This window comes from Terrapene carolina, unplaced genomic scaffold (assembly GCF_002925995.2).
Source record: "Terrapene carolina triunguis isolate 2854851 unplaced genomic scaffold, T_m_triunguis-2.0 Scaffold89, whole genome shotgun sequence".
Lineage (NCBI taxonomy): Eukaryota > Metazoa > Chordata > Testudines > Emydidae > Terrapene > Terrapene triunguis.
The window spans coordinates 230,915-251,474 of NW_020664440.1; the positions used below are offsets into that span (position 1 = coordinate 230,915).

The following is a 20,560-nucleotide window of genomic DNA, read 5'->3' on the forward strand; positions in this document are numbered from 1 at the left end:
GGGGGGGGGAGGAACGGAACTACAGCTCCCGGCCTGCACCGCGCGCGGGGGGGGGGTGTATAACTTCTCCAAAAGCTTGTCTCTTTCATCAACAGACGTTGGTCCAATAAAATATATTATCTCATCCACCTTGTCTCTATAGGAAGTCATGGTAGTTTCTAGTTTTGGCATAAAGCCTCCTGACCAGCCTGCAGGGTCCCCCTCTGGGCCGTGGAATCTAGTAGCATCTGAAAGAGAGCTGGTAAAGATGCCAAAAGTCACTGTGCGCGTTAGGTAAAACTGACACTATGGGATTCACAAGACCAGGCAACCAGTTTTGAGAACATCTAGCCATGAGGGGTGTGCAGAGACTCTGGCAGAATTGTATCAGGACATGGATGCTGAGTATCGCCCTCCCCCCCCCGTTATTCTTATTGTATGAAAATGGGACTGACCTGAAAGCTCTGTGTTGACTGACCTGTGATGTATCCTACACACACAGTATTATTACAGGCGTGTCCTCTTATCTTGGAAGCAATATTTGCATCTAGTTTCTGGCAACTGTGGCAGTGTTTATAATGCCTGTGTCTTCTAGAATGATACGTGATCTGTGCAAACATGTGAAGTCGTGCTGTTTTTCAGAAGCCCTTGGTTTCACCAGCTAACTCGGTCAATTTAAGGTGTATGCTTCCTACCACACAGAGGCAGCATTGATGTGCCACTCACCATTAGCTCATGATATCAATGATCCTGTTTTGTTAGAATTTCACAGGCTGATCATTATCACTTTATTTTAAAGGAGAGACATGAATGGGATATCTGGTACTCTTTGTTCTGTCACTTTGATAGTATATACAAGTGACTTTTTTTTTTTTTTTTAAGAGAAATGACTACACTACATATGAAGGCAACTCCACTTCGGTCTAAAATCATACCGATGATTCTCTTTGGAGCATTTCCACTCTCAGCCTGTGGTAGCTGGAACTCCCTTGGCCTTCCTTCTGCTATTAATTGAAATAAAAATGACCCTAAGCTCACTTCTATCTGAGTGTGAACAGTTTCATTATGTTAGCCTATGGGGGCTGAGTGTACCACTCTGTTTCTAAGAATCTGTCTATTTCAGGTACTCAGATGGCTCCCATTACCATAGTAAGTGAGCACCTCACAAACATTAATGTATTTATCCTCACAACACCCCTGCGAGGAAGGGAAGTGCCTTTATCCCTGTTTTACATTTGGAGAACTGAGGCACAGAGAAACTAAATGACTTGCCCAAAATCACAAAGGAAGTTTGTGGTAGAGCTGAGAATTGAACTTGGGTCTCCTGAGTCTCAGGCGAGTCCCCTAACCATTGGCTCATCGTTACTCTCAAAATGGTAGCATCTATCTGTTTTAACGATGTATTTGTTCCAATCTGTGTTTTGCTTGTCTTCATCTAGCCAGCACGTTCATCTTAAGACGCTCAGAAAAGTCCAGTTAGCATCTAGAAAAATCAGTGATGACTGGAAATCAAAACTCTTGTTCCAAAAAGCATCAGAAAGTTACAAATTAAGGGAAATTTGTGACCTTGAGCCCCAATAACTAATTGTTACATGTGTTTAAACTCTGTTATGGCAAAGGAGCCTAGAGCTTGAGAGAGGGAAAGGTAGATAAAGAAGTAACTGAACACCAGGAAACAGCAAAGCAGAGGTGTCCAAACTCTGCCCAACAGAAGGCTGCTTTGGTAACCGGCCATGAGCTAAAGGGATATAACTGATTGCATCGGGTCTCCTCTTTAATATAGACATCAGACCTGTGGCGAGTACAACTTCCAGAGCATGATGGCCCATCGTGATATGAGTGGGAAGCTTTTTGGAATTTAACAAGCATTTGTTCTGGATTATTGATCTACGGATTGATGAAACTGGAGATGAGACGTTTCCTTTCCTTTTAATTATATTCTTTAATTTGAAGATAAATAAAACCAAGTTTCATTGGTGACCGTACCTGCATACTGAGTTTAGCAGATGGGGAAAGAGAGCAGTAGAAATGGCACTGGATCTCAGAAGTGCTTAAAGCAGCCACTCTGCTGTTTAGAGAGTATTAACTTGAATTTAAATTCAAGTGTAATATTTATAACAATATTGAAATAACTTAAGGTATTTGTGTTCTTTTTTAGGCATTTGCACAAGCTAAAATACTGAGTTTTAACCCTTGTACCAATATTACAATGTCTGGTTATAAAACCTATGACTTTAATATGGCTCTCTGGAACGAATCCTAAAAAAGTCATGTACCTTAAAAGGAAAAAATATATATATATTTTTTTCTTGTTTTACAGGTGAGACTACAGACCCAACCAAAACCTCAGGCTGGGCAGCCTCCACTCTATTCTGGGACCTTCGACTGTTTCAGACAGACTCTCGTTCGAGAGGTACTGTATACTGGCACTTGCTATGCCTGCCAAAAATGTCAGTTGCTCACGTACGTCATTGGAGTGGAATTTTGTGGGAATCTGGCCCCCTTGAGACTATATAAAATCAGGCTATCTATTCAAATAGTTCTAATTCAAAATTTTCATCAGATTGCAAAATTTGACAGAAGAACTGGTAGAGGGAGAAAATAATAATCTTTGGAATGTGTGATATAGATAGATTTTTTTTTTTTTTTTTTTTTTTTTTTTTTAAGTCAGCAATGTTGTTGTTTTAATACCTAAAGTTAAAGGCTGTAATGAACATTGGCAAGTTGTTTGCTGGCTGTATTGTTGTAGGTGGCGAATTTTAATGCCTGTGCTATGGAGAGCTCTCTGGAAATCCTAAAATAGAGACTGACTATTGTTGACACAAGCAATGTCTCTAATTTCTTCTAGAACCCATAATCTCCTCTGTGATGAGGCAAAAGAGGAAGTGCTAGTTCAGAATCATAGATTTTTAAGGCCAGAAGGCACCATTGTAGAATCACAGAAATGTAGGGCTGGAAGGGACCTCAATAGGTCACCCTAGTCCAGCCCCCTGCACTGAATCAGGACCAAGTAAACCTAGATGGTCCCTGACTGATGTTTGTCCAGTCTGTTCTAAAAACCTGCAATGACAGGGATTCCGCAGCCTCCCGCGGAAGTCTATTCCACAGCTTAACTACCTTTATAGTTAGGAAACTTTTTTCCTAATACACCTCTACCTTGATATAACGCTGTCCTCGGGAGTCAAAAAAATCTTACTGTGTTATAGGTGAAACCGCGTTATATTGAATTTGTTTTGATCCACCGGAGTGCGCAGCCCCCCCCCTTCCCCCGGAGCACTGCTTTACCGCGTTATATCCGAATTTGTGTTATATCGGGTAGTGTTACCTCGCGGTAGAGGTGTATTTAACTTAAATCTCCCTGTGACGGGTTGGATCACAGAAACACCCTTGGGAACTGCAACCTGATGGCTCAGAGGTAGTCTCAGCACAGCTTGGGACTTCAGAATCCTGCCTGGTTGAGCCAGACATGCTAGCCTGCTACAAACACAGCCCCAAGTCTAAGCCACGTCCCCCACAAGCTGCAGGCTCAACTGAAAACAGCTTAAGAAGTGCTCCTGTCTCCAGCACTCAGATACCCATCTCCCAATGGGGTCCAAACCCCAAATAAATCCATCTTACCCTGTATAAAGCTTATACATGGTAAACGCATAAATTGTTTGCCCTCTATAACACTGATAGAGAGAGATGCACAGCTATTCCCCCCCGCCCCCCCCGGTATTAATACTTATTCTGGATTAATTAATAAGTAAAAGTGATTTTATTAAATACAAAAAGTAGGATTTAAGTGGTTCCAAGTAATAACAGACAGAACAAAGTGATTACCAAGCAAAATAAAATAAAACAGGCAAGTCTAAGCCTAATGCAGTAAGAAAGTGATTACAGATGAAATCTCACCCTCAGAGATGTTCCAGTAAGCTTCTTTTACAGACTAGCCTCCTTCTAGTCTGGGTCCTGCAACCACTCCACACCCCTGTAGTTACTGTCCTTTGTTCCAGTTTCTTTCAGGTATCCTTTGGGGGTGGAGAGGCTACCTCTTGAGCCAGCTGAAGACAAAATGGAAGGGTCTTCCAGGACTTTATATAGTTTCTCTCTTGTGGGTGGAAACTCCTCCCTCCCTCTGTGTAGAATCCCAGCTACAAGATGGTCTTAGAGTCACATGGGCGAGTCACCTGTCCATGCATGACTTAGTTCTCTACAGGGACGTTCCCAGGAAAGCTCAGATGTGGATTGGCGTCTATCAAGGTCCATTGTTCGCCAAGTACTTCCATTTACTTGAATAATCCCTTCACACTATGTTGACCAAATCTGCCTTATGGTGCTTTCTACAGCAAACACTTTAAACACAAGCATAGAGCCAACGCTCATAACTTCAGATATAAAAATGATACATGCATACGAATAGGATGTTAGCATAGCATGCAATAGAACATAACCTTTGCAAAGATATGTTACATGGCATATCTAGCATAAAACATATTCCAGTTATGTCATATTTACATTCATAAGCATATTTCCATAAAGCAATATTGGGTGCAACATCACACTCCCTTGCTGCAGATTAAGCCCATTACTACTTGTCCTATCTTCAGTAGACATGGAGAACAATTGATCACTATCCTATTTATAACAGTCTTATGTTAATGACTGTTATCAGGTCCATCCTCTGTCAAGGCTAAGCATGCCCATTTTTTTTCATCTTTCCTCCTACGTCAGGTTTCCTAAACCCTTTAATATGTTTTTTTGCTCTCCACTGGCCTCTCCAATTTGTTTATATTTTTCTTAAACTGTGGTGCCGAGAACTGGATACAGCTCCAGAGAGCTGAGGTCTCACTGGTGCTGAGCAGTTACCTCCTGCATCTTGCATACGACACTCCTGTTAACACACTGGGGTGTATTAGCCTTTTTTGTAATGGCATCACATTGTTGTCTGGTATTTAATTTGTGATCCATTATAACCCCCAGATCCTTTTCAGCAGCACTACCCTCTAGCCACTTACTCCCCATTTTGTAGCTGTGCATTTGATTTTTCCTTCTTAAATGTACTACCTTGCACTTCTCTTTATAAAATTTTATTTGATGTCTTCTGTAAATCTTATAAGCACACTTTCCACTCCATTATCCAAGTCATTCATGAAAATATCGAATAGCACGGAACTCGGGATTGATCCCTGTGGGACCCCAATAGATATGTCATCCCAGTACGACAGCGAACCCTTGATATAGCTACTGTCTATCAACCACTTTATAGTAATTTTATCTAAATCAAACTTCTCTAGTTTGTTTATGAGACTGTCATGTGGGACTCTGTCAAAAGCCTTATTAAACTCAAGATACATCACATCTACAGTTTCCCTCCTATTTGCTAAGCCAGTAACCCTGTCAAAGAAGAAAATTTAAGTTGGTATGGCATGATTTGGTTCTTGACAGATCCATGCAAGGTAATCTTATAACCCTATTATTCTCTAGGGGCATATACATTGTTTAATAATTTTGCTCTAGTATCTTTCTAGGTGTCCAGGTTTGGCTAACTAGCCTATAATGGCCCAGGTCCTCTTTGTTCCACTTGTTGAAGATAGGTGCTATGTTTGCCCTTCATCAGTCCTCCATGAGTTCTCGAAGATAATTCCTAATGGTTCCGACATTGCTTTAGCTAGTTCCTTAAGTACCCAAGAATGGATTTCATGAGGCCCTGCCAGCATGAATACATGGAACTTACCTAACTATTCTCTAACCTGTTTTCCCCTATTTGGCCTGCATTTCTTACCTCCCTCTCCCCATTATACATGTCATATATTTGGTCACAGTTAATCTTTTTAGCAAAGAGTGAAGCAAAATAGGCATCAAGAACACTCAGGTGTTTAAAGTGATCTGTTATTAGCTCTCCTTCCCCATTAAGTAGAGAAACTATACTTTTTATTTATCTTTGTCTTGCTCCTAATGTATGTGTAAAATCTCTTCTTACCCCTAGGAGGGGACATGAAAGGCAATAATTCCTTTTGTGCAGAATCTCCCTACGTGCTTTTGCTATATTGTACTAATCCTTAGCAATTTGTCTCTGTTTCCACTTCTTGTAGGATTCCTTTCTGGAATTTCATATCATTAAAGAGTTCCCTATGGAGCCATACTGACCTCTTAGTATTCTTGCTATTTTTCCTTTGCATTGGGATAGTTTGCAGTTGTGCCTTTAATATTGTCTGATTGAGAAACTACCAACTCTCCTTAACTCTAGTGTGAATTAGTTAGCTTCAGCTTCCATCCATTCAATCTTGTTATCCCTTTGTCTGCTAAACTAAAGAGCACTGTGGTATAAGAAATCTCACTCCACACATGAATTTGTATTCTGTGATCAAGTCACCTCTTAACCTTGTCTTGGATAAACTAAATAGATTGAGCTTCATAAGTCTCTCATGATAAGGGAGATTTTTCAGATGTCAAATAATTCGTGTAGTTCTTCTCTGTACCTTTTCCAATTCTTCAATATCTTTCTTGAACACCAGAACTGGACACAGTATCCACTAATGGTCTCACTACTGCTAAGTACAAAGGTAATCCTACCTCCCCACTCCTACTTCATGTTTACTAGTTTATACAGCCAAGAATAGTTAAGTCTTTCCCTTTATGGCACCCTTTTGGAGGCCCTCTTGGTACCCTCCTTGTGTGAGCTGGCCAAGCAGGACTTTCAAAGGTCTGTCTCACACTGAGTTTCTTGCATAGTGGAGTCATACATGGTTGCCAGCCAGTCATGCCTTTCAGTGTAAGGAAACATGTAAGAATGTATTGAAATTATTAGGGCTGTCAAGCAATTAAAAAAATTAATCGTGATTAAAAAGATCACACGATTAAAAGGATTGCGCGATTAATTGCAGGATTAAACAATAATAGAATACCATTTATTTAAATATTTTTGGATATTTTCAATTCCAACACAGAATACAAAGTGTACAGTGCTCACTTTATATTATCTTTATTACAAATATTTGCACTGTAAAGAATAAAATAGTATTTTTCAATACACCTAATACAAGTACAGTAACTCCTCGCTTAACGTTGTAGTTATGTTACTGAAAAATGCTACTTTAAGCAAAACGATGTTAAGCGCATCCAATTTCCCCATAAGAATTAATGTGAATGGGGGGGATTTTTTTTGCTAGACAAAAGACATTATATACACAGTATAAGTTTTAAACAAACATTTAATACTGTACACAGCAATGATGATTGTGAGGCTTGGCTGAGGTGGTGGAGTCGGAGGGTGGGATATTTCCCAGGGAATGCCTTGCTGCTAAATGATGAACTAGCACTCGGCTGAGCCCTCAAGGGTAACACGTTGTTAATGTAGCCTCACACTCTACAAGGCAGCATGAATAGAGGGAGAAGACACAGCATGGCAGAGAGAGAGACGGACGCACTGTGTGCAGGGCCGGCTCCAGCTTTTTTGCCGCCCCAAGTGGCGAAGCGGGGGGAAAAAAAAGGTAAATAAAAGAAAACCCTGATTTAGCTGTCACCGAAGAGGAAGAGACAGAGTGAAGGACCTGCCGCCGAAGACTAAAGCGGAGTGCTTGAGTTGCCACCGAAGTGCTGCCGAATACCCCGACGGAGTGCCACCCCTTTCTATTGGCCACCCTAGGCACCTGCTTCCTTCGCTGGTGCCTGGAGCCGTGTGTGTGTGTGAGAGACGCACATTTCCTCTCTAAGTACGCTGACCCCACGCTAAGTACATTGCCTTTTTAAGTAGATCAGTAAGTTGAGATGACAGCTGCTGCCAGCAAGCTCCCTCTGTCCTGAGCTCTGTCGTGTCAGTGGAGATGGGGTACAGGAGTGGGGGAGGGGGACACCCTGACATTAGCACCCCTTTTTTTCCTTCCTCCCCCCCTTCTGCACAGCAAGCAGGAGGCTCCTGGGAGCAGCTCCAAGGCAGAGGGCAGGAGCAGCACATGGCAGTTGAGGGAGGGACACCTGAATTGCCTGGCAATTGATAGCCTGCTGGGCAGCTGCCGCACAGGAAACTTAGGGGGGCTGCCGGCCCACCCTGGTTCCAGGCCCCCACCAGCTAGCTCCAACGGGCTGCTCTTTCTGCAAGCAGTGGACAAAGCAGGCGGCTGCCAAACAATGTTATAAGTGAGCATTGTGCAACTTCAAACAAGCATATTCTCTAATTGATCAGCAATGTAACAACGTTAACCAGGACGATGTTAAGTGAGGAGTTACTGTACTGTAGTGCAATCTCTTTATCATGAAAGTTGAACTTACAAATGTAGAATTACGTACCAAAAAATAACTACACTCAAAAATAAAACAATGCAAAACTTCAGAGCCTACAAGTCCACTCAGTCTTACTACTTGTTCAGCCAATCGCTCAAACAAGTTTGTTTACATTCGCAGGAGATAATGTTGCCTGCTTCTTGTTTACAATGTCACCTGAAAGTAAGAGCAGGTTCGCATGGCACTGTTGTAGCCGGTGTCGCAAGATATTTACGTGCCAGATGCACTAAATATTCATGTGTCCCTTCATGCTTCAACCACCCTTCCAGAGGACATGTGTCCCTGCCGATGATGGGTTCTGCTCGATAACGATACAAGGCGGTGCAGACCCATGCACGTTCATTTTAACTATCTGAGTCAGATGCCACCAGCAGAAGGTTGATTTTCATTTTTCGTGGGTTGGTTCTGTAGTTTCCGCATCTTTTAACTCTTCTGAAAGCCTGCTCCACACCTCGTCCCTCTCAGATTTTGGAAGGCACTTCAGATTCTTAAACCTTGGGTCGAGTGCTGTAGCTATCTTTAGAAATCTCAGATTGGTACCTTCTTTGTGTGTTGTCAAATCTGCAGTGAAAGTCCTGACAAGTTGCTCCTCACACTCTGCTTCCTGAATTGCATCAAATAGAATTGAGAATGTTTAGTTAGTGTGTGTGTGTGTGGGGGGAAGATGAAAGGGTTAACTGGAGTGGGCCAAATCCATCCCTGCTACAACTCCATTGAAATCAGTTGCCTATCACCAGGGAGGAGTCTGGCCCACTGTAGACATGTTGAGTGTCAGGGTTGTACTGAAATGTTGCCTTTTGAAGACTGTAATACAGTATGTGTGTCTCTCTGTACCTGTATATGAGAGACATGTACTGAGCCATGCGGGTTTCAAACAGGACTGTATTTAAGGGGGCCACTAGCTACTTTAGAGTTGGGGTGGCAGAGAGCTGAACTAGTGCTGGTGAGAAACGTGGATAAGCAATGGAGGCAGGATGGCAGTTATTTGGAGAGTAAGAAAATCTAGGGCTTAGCCTAGTGCCATCTTGGTAGGTATGTTTTGGGAGTCTCCTCCCTTCCCCCCCCCCGGGGCTAGCAAGTCCTGGCACGACTTCCCCACAGCCCCTCTGGGCTGTGTTTTAAAACTGTATCACGGCAAATCCCTTTCATTCATGCAGCTAGCCGCCTTTGCTGTGATCATCTTGTATAGTAACTTTATTTGCTTCTTGATGTGGCGAAATATTTATCGCCCTAAAGAATGCTGCATGAACCCTAAATAATCCGCTGTGTCTTGCAGGGAGTCCGAGGCTTGTATAAAGGAATGGCAGCTCCGATTATTGGAGTGACTCCCATGTTTGCTGTGTGCTTCTTTGGATTTGGTTTGGGGAAAAAACTCCAGCAGAGGAATCCTGATGACATTCTGACGTAAGTTCCGGGTTGTTCAGACGCTTGGGATACCTTTCCTACGGCTCCCAGCCTGCTGTGTTGAATTACACATTCGGTTGTGGTGTAAATGTGTCTCCTCTCTGGATTAGAAATATACTTAAAAAACCCAAAACACTGGTGGTGGTAATACTCCTAAAAGCGTGGGACTGATAGCACAGGCTAAAAACAGACAGCAGGTGGGCAAGTACTGTACAATTCCCTCCCTGTGCAGAAAGACAGTCATTAAAGAACTCCGTTGTAGCTGAATACCGTATGTGTTACATAATGATAATGACTTAGAACAGCCTTGCTGTTAAGGGAAACTGAGTGGAAAGATTACATGTATATTCCAGTATAGCCATCTGACAGACCAGGTGGTCACAAGACATGACCTATCCTTCTTGCTAGTGGTAAGTGGGACTCTCACTGCAGCCGCTCTGTAGGTTAGGTTATTAATTGCAGGAGTGTTTCTCTTAGGGTACGTCTACACTACTCGCCAGATCGGCGGGTAGTGATCGATCTATCGGGGATCGATTGATTGCGTAGATGCGATAAATCGATCCCCAATCGCTCTGCCGTCGACTCCGGAACTGTACGTACACACACGCGCGCACACACACACACACACCAGTGTAGCCGTAGTTATGGCTGAAGAGGTATTTCTACGGTCAGCCTCTGCAAAAATGACTTTTTGGAACAACAGTTCTCCTGCTCCTTTTTTGGCCCCACGTTGGAATTCTGTGGATGGCTGATAACCTGTCACAGATGCATAAAATTTTATTTGTGAATGAGAAGTTTTTTAATTAAAAAAATTGGTTTATTTTTGAAATGTTCAACTTGCCATAGTCTTAGTCTCTAGTAAGGACCAATGTGTGACACATCTGAAGAAATCTGGCTTAGGAAGAACAAAGGGTGTTTGAAAATCCTGTACTACTCATCCACTTGCTGGGGTTTCTAACAGAAATGGCACTCCAGATGCACATCTAATATACTTGTGTATACATTTGTTCAAGAGCTTTGCTCACTCAACTGTTCCAAATCCATCATGGTTCTCTCAAGTTTTCTTATAAATCAAGACATTTAAAGCTTGTTTCATATACTTTGATTCCCATTGAACTCAATTGTTCAGTGCTTTACTGAATTGGGCCTTAAGACTTATGGTTCTAGAGCAGAACTTATTTGTGTTCCCCTTTGTGTCTGTAATTGCCTATGGTCCTCCTGCTCCCCCGCTCCCCCCCCCATTCATGCACCAGCGCCCTGCCAGCAGCACCACAGAAGTAAGGGTGGCAATGTGGGTGGATATTTGTCAAGATCACTTTTCACAGCAGACTTACCACTCCATTGCCACCCTTCTGCGCTGCTGCTGCCACCCCGAAGCTGACCACTAGAGCCCCGCCACTGCCTCCTGGTGAGGGATGGGGGGAGCCTGAGCGGCAGGGCTCTGTCAGCCCCTGGGTGACGGGGCTCTACCTGTTGCCTTTATCCCATCCCCCCCTTCTCCCAGCTGTGCATGGCCCTTCTGTACAAGCCCCAGCCACCCAGGGCTGACAGCCAGAGCTCTTTTCTCCCCCCTGCCCCCCAAAAAGGGGGGGCACACAGCTCGGGCCCACCAAATGACTTGGTCACACTGTATATTGTAGCATAAAACGTAAGCACATTGAGTAATACAAAATACTATGAATGCACAGGAGCAGAAGTATATTTGCTGAGGGAACCATAGCTTTGGATTTCCAAACTCTTATACGTTTAACTGTAATGTTGCATTAAGTCCTTTCACACTGACTAGATTAAATGTCATGTTTATTGGATTATTTATCTTGGGATCTTTATTTTCCTGTGTTCTCTGCACAGATATCCCCAGCTGTTTGCTGCTGGCATGTTATCTGGAGTGTTCACAACAGCAATCATGGCTCCAGGAGAGAGGATCAAGTGCCTTTTACAGGTAAGACTTTGTGTGTGGAGGGGGAGAAATTCCCACCCTTTAATTTCAGGAGTGTCGTCTGATTTAAAAAGCCCTTGCTAGGAAGATCTAATTCCTCTAATTAGCATATTTACTGTGTATTGAATTTAGAAAGTGCCCCTTTCAGCAGGGCTGAGGCATAACTTGATGCGACTCTGTCATGGAGAAGCATTATACAGCTTCCCTTTGACAATCTGTTTGGTAAATACAACATGCACTCCTATATACACCATTCAGCATATACGCATCATCACCCTAGGATACCAGCTGACCTCTTGGGCACTTCTGAAATCCAGAGAGTCTCTCATCTTCTCATGTAAAACAAAGCCTTTATAGTAACAATCGGGTTCGTGAAACTCTTGCGTGATAAAGATTTTGCCCCTAGTTCCCTGGAATCCTTGTATGTAACAGAAGGACCTATTTCAAAAATATATCAAACAAGCTATTCTAAAACTAGTCTAGTGACCATAAACTTTAAACCTGTCACAGCCCTTGGTTTTTTGAAACCCCGGTGGGAAATGTGAATTTGAACAAATGAAAATATTGTCTGTGCCAGACCTTCTGATCTCTACCCTCTCTCACTCTGACTGCTGTACTTTGTGTTTTAATGGATGTTAGATATTGATTCCAACATGCAAAGTATTATCACAGGACATCTTTTATTCAAAAAAATTGTCTGAGTTCTATGAAATTTTCTTGGAGTCATATTCTAATCAGTATAAATCTGGAGTAACTTGACTGATTTCAGCTGAGTTATTTCAAACTTAAACTGGTGAAAATTAGGTAAGCATCGACTCTTAATTTGGCACGATCCAGCCAGTGCATGGTTCAGTAAACACCTATGGAAGCAAATCCTTTTCAATCTGGGTAGGAGAGAAATGTTAGTAAGTGTAAACTATGCAGTGGCTTAACACAAAGGGGAGTGTTTATTAGCTCAGCGGTTCTCAAACTGTGGGTCAGGTCCCCAAAGTGGGTCGCGACCCCCTTTGAATGGGGTCGCCGGGGCTGGCTTAGACTTGCTGGGGCCCGGGGCTGAAGCCCAAGCTCCACTGCCCACTGGAGTTGCATTGGCCTATCAGCGTTTCTCAAATGCAGACACCAGAGGTTTTTCTTGCGGCCACAGCCTCCTGGGCAGTGATTGGAGGGGGAGCAGCAGAGCCACAAACACCAGAGGAGCAGGCAGCCAGTGTGAGTTCCCCACCTTGCCAGGGACAGTGGGGTTCAGGCTTCTGGTTTCAGCTCTGGGGTGGTGGGCTCTGTCCTCCGGCCACACGGCAGCAGGCTCCATCCAACGGCTTTGGGCTCCGCCCCAGCCCCGGGCTCACCGCCCAATCGCCCCTGGTGCTGCCCCTGGCCCCCCGCTGCCTGCCTACTCACTGCCCTATCCAAGACTTAATTTGACCTCGGCTTACCAGGGCTGAGTAAGTCTGTTGTGAAAAGTGGTATCTGTATGTTTGTTAATATCACTTTTCACTTTCTTCTAGCTATCAAGTCTGCTGCTATGAAAAGTGATATTAACAAACATACAAATATCACTTTTCACAGAAGCAAACTTACTAGCTAGCAAGTCATTAAAAATGCCCCCCCAAAAAACAAACCCCCCAACCAAGAACAAAAGACAAGTGCATGAAACACAAATAATGTACTTTGCTATTATCTTTAGATCCAATAAGGAATACATACAACTATACATTATTTTTATTATTAGGTCTGCAAAAAACCCTACATAAATAAATTACTCTGATTGAAGCTCTGTATGTGCATATTTATTTGTTTTTTCTAAATTTAATTAAGTATTTTAGGAAAAATTGTCAGAGCGGCCACCAGCAAGAGTTTGTGGCCACACTCTCTGAGGCCACCAAAATTTTTGTTGCGAGAACCCCTGGCCGACATCACAGGGGTGTCTGCCAGTTGAGGAAAGACTACAGGGATAAAAGGGAGAAAAAGCGGGCTGGGAATATGGTGACTTCTCATGCATTGTACCAGTCTGTCTATATATCAGCAGGAGCCCAGTGGCATACATTCCTTGGGTGGCTTCTGCTTACATGAAAAAGGGCTGAGCTGGTAACTTCCACTTGACAATGTAGCTTTAGAAAGCCCAAGCGTTCCAAATTACTATTTGGGTTATGCCTGGTAAACAATCACTTTAATTCTCCAGATCCAGGCTGCTTCAGGTGAAATTAAATACGGTGGCCCAATGGACTGTGCGAAACAGCTGTACCGTGAGGCTGGAATTCGAGGCATATACAAAGGAACCGTGCTCACCCTCATGAGAGGTAATTGGAGTAAATGTATTCTAATAGTACCCCTGCAGGAAGCGAAGCATCAGAACAAAACTGACCCAACATCCTAAATCTCACCCTGGGCCATTGAGAGATGTTGCGCATCAGTTTCATGCGCTGCAGTTTTCACAGCTACCCCTGTGTCTCATGGGGATTGAGAATTGCGACTAGGATGTGTCGCAGTCTTGGTGGGGGTGGTGAGAGGAAGGAGGACTAGAGGAGTACAAAAGGGAATGAGAGGAGGAGGGTTAGAAATGGACACAAAGGGACTTGAGAGGTAAAGACCAATCAAATCCAAGACGCAGAAGGCTATGATAGACTTCCAGGATGGGCGAGGGATGATGGGTCTGGGTAAAGAAGCCGAGAGACGGGAAGAAAAAAGAGGAAGCTAGCATTTTCTTAACTTTGGGATGGGGTTTGTACATGAGACTCCCAGTCTGTGATGGTCAATTGGATTGGTTATTGAAAGATGCAATGAATTACTCTTTATCCCAACTTGAAAGTGTTATTTATTTGTTCACTCATTTTTGGTGTGGAGGAAAAATACCTTGTGTGTCCATCATGTTCCTTTCCCTCTCCTTTTTTTTATTTAAAGGCACCTATAATGAACAAATTAAAGCCCCATGGGTCAGGTTAGAAATATGTTTGATGCTTTCTCCCCTGAATGAGGTTAAAATACACCCCGTCTGGGGGCAGTGATTTCACCTGAGCATCCTTAAATAGAGAAACTGTAGGCATTTTGCATTTCCACGAGCCCAGGAAAGGATCTGTCCCATGACTCTCATAGGATTGTAACAGCTCGAGCAGCATGGACAACATGCCTGGCAGAACTGGTTGTCTGATCCTAGCCATGGGCTTGAGCATTGGCTGCGTGAGAATATAAAAAAGCAGAAAGTTTGGTTGGAACAAATGGCTGTGAACCCGTTACAAAGCTACTGAGACTGGCTTAATCTGCCCAGTCTCCAGTTTGGGGAGCTTAGACCCGTCTCGTAGTCAAGGTAACAATGTGACTGGAAGGGCTGGTGACTCAGAGGTTCAGGAATAGGTGTTTCTGCAGCCATGCCCCTGCTCTTGCTGAAAATGTTCTTGCTGTTCCATCCAGACAGACAGCAGTTTGCACTGGAAGGCTCAGAAAGGGAACTTAGTGGTACTTGATGGCATTGCTGAGGCTGGTGCAGAACAGTCCCTAAGGTTGGCAGCTGAAGTGAGCCCAGAGCTTCCCCTTAGGGGTGAATACTTCCTTTCCTCTCTCTTTTCCCCCTGCATGCGGAGGCGATCAGGTGTCATTAGTCTCTTTGTTGTTCTCCCAACTAGATGTTCCAGCCAGTGGAATGTACTTCATGACGTATGAATGGCTGAAAAACATTCTGACCCCTGAGGGGAAGAGGTTAGTTAAATCCTAAGTCAGGGCAATGCTGACTTTCTCCAGACACTTCCAGTCCATCTCTCCTGCTAAGCAAATGAGAGCAAAATCACCAGAGTAGTCTCTTTTGTGATTGCTGAGGCGTTTGCTGTCAGTGGCTTTCCCATCCAGATGACTCATCTCACTGTGGGATTGGATTGATTGTTGAATGGTATTTGAAGCACTCCTCTTAATGGCACAATTAGAAAAGCATTCAGTGTGAGATGCACCCGTTCTGCGTGTCCCTGCTGTGTGCTAAAAGCTGGTCTTTCAGGCATCCTTGTCATGCTGCAAGTATGAGAGAGCAATAAGAGTTGAGCCTTTCCCATGGAGAGACAGCACATTATGGCCACAAGTTTCTCACTCTGAATTCCTACAGTGGCTGCTCTCACGCCGGGTCTGTACCATTGTAATGTCTTATCTCTCAGCCAAGCTACCTTTCTGGTCTTTATGTATTAGTTTAAAGAGAGACCCCTTTTCAATTCAATATTTCTGCAGTGTCAGTGACCTCAGCGTGCCTAGGATTCTCTTTGCCGGGGGTATGGCAGGGATCTTCAACTGGGCTGTTGCCATCCCTCCGGATGTGCTGAAATCCCGCTTCCAGACTGGTGAGTCAGATGTCGGCCGTGTAAGTGCTCCACAAGATGTAGCGTTTCTGTGGGCTGGGTGGACAATCCAATAGAGAAGCTTATGGCTGGGCAGAATTTTAGAAAGGAGGCAGTGTGGCCTAGCTCCTACAGCACTAGACTGGGACTCCGGAGAGCTGTTTCCAGCTCTGCTATAGGTTTACTGGGTGACCTTGAGCAAGTTACCTCATCTGTGCCCCCATCTGTAAAATGATACGTCCTTTGCAAATTTCTTTGAGAGCTGTGCTGAAAGGTGCTGTAGAAGAGCTAGGTGGTATTTATGACAAATATACCCCCATTGAAAGTGCTTAATCATTTCAGATAAGACTGGGCACACTTGCATTGGTTCAGACAGGTGATATCTAAAATAAAATCACAGTGGAGCAGGGAACACCATCGTTATGAGTCTCTCACAATCCATTGCTTTTCCTGACTGGCAAATCTGCGGACATCATGGCAATATCTACAGTCTGCACTCCATAGAATTGGCGTAGGGACAGCCCAGTCCCTGGGGAGAACAGACATTTGGGGTTGCTGGGCTCCAGCAAAGGCTGCCGTTAAGGTTCTGGTTGATTCCTTCGGCATTCCTCCCAGAGGAATATTCCTGTACAACAGAACTCTGCAGCAGCCTCTAGCAGGACTATCCTCTGGCTCTGCCTTGCATTGACAAGATCCCTGCATCTTCTCTGTCACGCATCAAGGACATAGGCAGAGCTTCTGTCCCAGTGGAGCTAACAGTGGTTGCTGATGCAGGAAAATCCTTTTGTTTGTGGTGTTTTGTTTGTTTGCTTTGTAATTTAGCTTCTGTGATGCTCCAGACCAAGGGACCAAAACCTGAATGGGATATAGTAGAATATTGCAGCCCGTGCTCCACTGAGTCACTTTCCAAAAGTTGTTTGTGACTCTGAAGGGTTAGTCTGGAGTAGCTGGTCAAGGGCCCTGTAATGGTAATACTGTCCAGTGGCATGTCACATGATCAGGTAATTTGTTCCTATAAAATCACTTTCCTCAAACACCTGGTCAGATCTGTGTAACATCAGCATTAAAATGGAGCCTGTAGTTTTCACTGGAAAGCCACTGCCATTCCTGGTTCTAGTATGTGGGAGGATATTCTTTTTGAGAACAGACCAGCGTTGTTTCTTGCAAACCCGCTTTATTGATTGATACACCACTGACTCTCCACCCTGCCGATGCTGTTAGCGTGACCAGCAGTAATAACGCTAGATTGAAGCTCCCAGTTTTCTAACCCTTAGCTTAAGTTCCTCTTTTTTTTCTTTTTTTTCCCCCAGGTGACCCGATTATTATTTAAAACCATTATAGTGCTGGTGAGCATATGGCTTCTGCTCACTGGGTCTTTGTTCGAGTTGTCAGTGACGTACTAGGCTAAAAGTGGGGAGAGAGAGCTCAGTAGTTTGCGCATTGGCCTGCTAAACCCAGGGTTGTGAGTTCAATCCTTGAGGGGGCCATTTAGGGATCTGGGGCAAAAATCTGTCAGGGATGGTACTTGGTCCTGCTAGTGAAGGCAGGGGACTGGACTCGATGACCTTTTAAGGTCTCTTCCAGTTCTATGAGATAGATTTATCTCCATCTAATAAAAGTAAATAAATAGTCTTTGAAATCATTTGTTACTTGGAAAATAATCCATCTGAATTACAGTGGAAGGCCACAGTGCAACAATTAAAGTCTCAGCCGGCTGCATTCACAAATCATAGATGGCATGTTCTGCTTCTGTCAACAGCTGCTCCAGGGAAGTATCCTAATGGCTTTAGGGATGTGCTGAGGGAGCTTATCAGAGAGGAAGGAGTCTCATCCCTATACAAAGGGTTCACAGCCGTTATGATAAGGGCCTTTCCGGCTAACGCAGTAAGTAAACCATGATATCTAGTGGGCTGCAGGGAGCTGGCTATTTGCACCCTAAATCCCTAGTGGGTGTAAAGGAGGCAGTTAACTCTGATTCCAGACTGTTTGACTGTTGTATTATCTCACTAGTGCTGCACACCCCTGGGTGTATGGTCTGGGGGATCTATTTCCAAGCTTTTAAAATACTGGCTCAAATCTCTGTAGCTGGGAAACTAAAGTAGGCTGTAGGGATAGCGCTAACAGAAATAGGGTCACAGGCTTTGCACTAAACCCCGCTTGGTGTTAGCAGATGTGTAGAACTGTTAGTTTGTTCTAACCCAAGTGCCAGCATTTTGAATGGCTAGATTGAATCTGCACCTGTTTTAAATGGAAGGATCTAACAAATGACACTGAAGATCAGAAATTCTGCCTCTGCTATAGAGGGACACAGTCATGTCATTACATTACAGTCCAAGATAAGTCATGTCGAGGGGGGAAACACACCATGTTTGGGGTTTATAATGCTGCTGTACCCCTCAGCTTTGAGAAGACCTTTTCCAGCACTCCAGCATTGTGTGCTTAAGGCTCATCTGATCCTTGTGTTCTGTGTCTGTTCCAGGCCTGTTTCCTTGGTTTCGAAGTTGCTATGAAGTTCCTTAACTGGACTGCACCAAGTCTGTGAAGACTAGGAAATGTCCTCCTGGGACAGGAAAAAAGACCATGGTGCTGGATTAAAGGGTGATTTGAGAAACCATAGGAATTATTAGTTTTCTAATCCCCATTGCCTTACTCACATCCTCTGGATGGTATAATAGGTGCCATTCTGAACCTTGAGCCATAACTCTGATGTAGAGTTTTCATGAGGAGTGGGAAGTACGAGTACACTTACCTTCTGCACCAAATGCACCATAGCAGTGATGCTGCTAATAGACACTTATTGCTATTACAGTGAGAGTCCCTAAGTACTTCCTCTGGAAGAAGGGGAGACTCTTAATTTCTTTCTTTATTTACTGAAGAAGCCGTTAGTGCTGAAAATCTTTCGAAATAGTAATTACCAGCCAGTGTGCACTTAATTCTCAGGATATAGCTTAACACTTTATTGCCAATGTTGAGGTGAGACGCTATTTTCTATCAGTTATAGATACTCATCAGCTGTTAGCATGTTGATGGTGCCTTTATTTTATGTGCATGTAATGAGGGGCAATATGGAACAGAACAGGTTATAGCTTAAAAAAAATCCTAATTCTGGGGAGAGGGGGCAGGGAGGGATTCTAAAGCATTATGGAGGACCTTGTATGATGACCACCTTGAACGGATGAAAGGTGCACTGTGGAACTAAGAGTTAAAGTGAATTATGCCCAACTTCCTTGACTAAGCACTGCTAACCCGGCTGGCGGGGGCATTCAGCAGAGAAACAAGTTCTAACTGATCTCATCTCTCTTCAAAATCCTTTCTTTCCCCCCTCTGAAATCCCTTTGGTATTTCCTGATTCACTGACTATATCCAGAACACAACTTCACAAATACCATGTGACTCATTGCAATCTATGCTATATCTGATGTCCCTGAATGATGCATTCTGGGAGATGGTGACCTAGGAAGTACAGAGAGGATTTCAAAGTGGGAGAAGACTTCAACTTATTTTGGTGCTGAATTCCGTCCATGGCTTACTTAATGGGGACAGACAGCGTCTGGCTCCTCAAATCAGCATTAAGAGATCCTGTTAAACATAACAAATTTTGAGTTGACATGATTGATGCAAGGGACAGGCAAGACAGTCTGTAACCTGTTCCAGTTGTGATTAAATGATCCTATTTTATCAGGACTCAATAAAGTTTGCTGCTGCTCAGCTAGAATGTTTGCTTGTGGTTTTGTGCACTCTGCATTTTGGTGCATGATTAGCGTATGCAAAGGGCATACAAATATTCCCTTACACTTTGTTCAGAGATCTGCCTACCTTAAAGTATGGATGGGTAGCCTGTCTTTGGTGGTGGTAATTTTATGCCTGTCAACCTTTAGACCTGCCGCTATCTGATACAAACCACTGAAATGTGTGACAAATGGCTGAAATGGGCAATAGCTGAGGGTTTTTTTGTTTGTGGTGCCACCACTGCTAGGTTAAAATGGTTTTTAAGGCTGTTTTATCATGGTGGGACGCAAACAAACCAGCTGTTACAGGTGTGGTGGGGGGATTGGGTGAGGGAGAAGATCCCTGCCTAGATTCCTCAGGAGGCACCAAGGGAAGTGAGGGCTGGGGAATGAGGAGTTGTCCCTAACCAGGTCCACCAAGGCATACAATTAGTTTAGCATGCTTTCCATTAATGAGGCTGTCCCTGCGAGGCTGCCCCCTGCTATGGCACCTGCAGCTCAGGACCCTGCTCCTCACTCCCTTTCTCTTCTAAGGAGCAGAGAGGAGTCATCCAGCTGCTTCTATGTTACCCTTTGTTTTCCCAGAAGTTGAGGGAGCAAGGTGTTTGTTTTGTTTACATGGGTGGGGAGGACAGAGTAGACCCTCCCACTGTTCGAAGAGCCCCACAACTCAGGACTACCTCCACTTCCCCCTCCAACCCTGGATGCTCTCTCCCCTCCCCAAAATATCTTGCCAGTTCTTCCACCTTAGGAGCCTCTCTGCTCCTTGGAAGAGAGAAGGGGAAGCAAGAGGCCCATAGCTGCTGAGGAAGGCCGATATGGCCCTCCTTTACCTGCTCCCTGTCCTGCCATACGCTGCCTGTGAGTGTGCCTGTGCACTATCCTGTGCCACGTTCAGTTTCATACACTTGAGGTCTGGTTAACCCAGCTGCTTCTGA

At 44.0% G+C, this 20,560-nt stretch overlaps 1 protein-coding gene across 2 annotated transcripts in view; it reads left to right on the forward strand.

The window, feature by feature from the left end:
- SLC25A20 (solute carrier family 25 member 20) overlaps positions 1 to 19,606 on the forward strand; it is a 24,688-nt gene extending 5,082 nt beyond the window's left edge. For both annotated transcript variants that reach the window (XM_026650215.2, XM_026650214.2), the window contains exons 2-9: positions 2,300 to 2,392; positions 9,518 to 9,645; positions 11,497 to 11,587; positions 13,764 to 13,881; positions 15,202 to 15,274; positions 15,788 to 15,897; positions 17,654 to 17,778; positions 18,374 to 19,606. In XM_026650215.2, coding sequence (XP_026506000.1) covers positions 2,300 to 2,392; positions 9,518 to 9,645; positions 11,497 to 11,587; positions 13,764 to 13,881; positions 15,202 to 15,274; positions 15,788 to 15,897; positions 17,654 to 17,778; positions 18,374 to 18,436 — 801 coding nt within the window. In that variant the 3' untranslated portion in view covers positions 18,437 to 19,606. The remainder of the gene's footprint in view (positions 1 to 2,299; positions 2,393 to 9,517; positions 9,646 to 11,496; positions 11,588 to 13,763; positions 13,882 to 15,201; positions 15,275 to 15,787; positions 15,898 to 17,653; positions 17,779 to 18,373) is intronic.
- Positions 19,607 to 20,560: the final 954 nt, after the last annotated feature.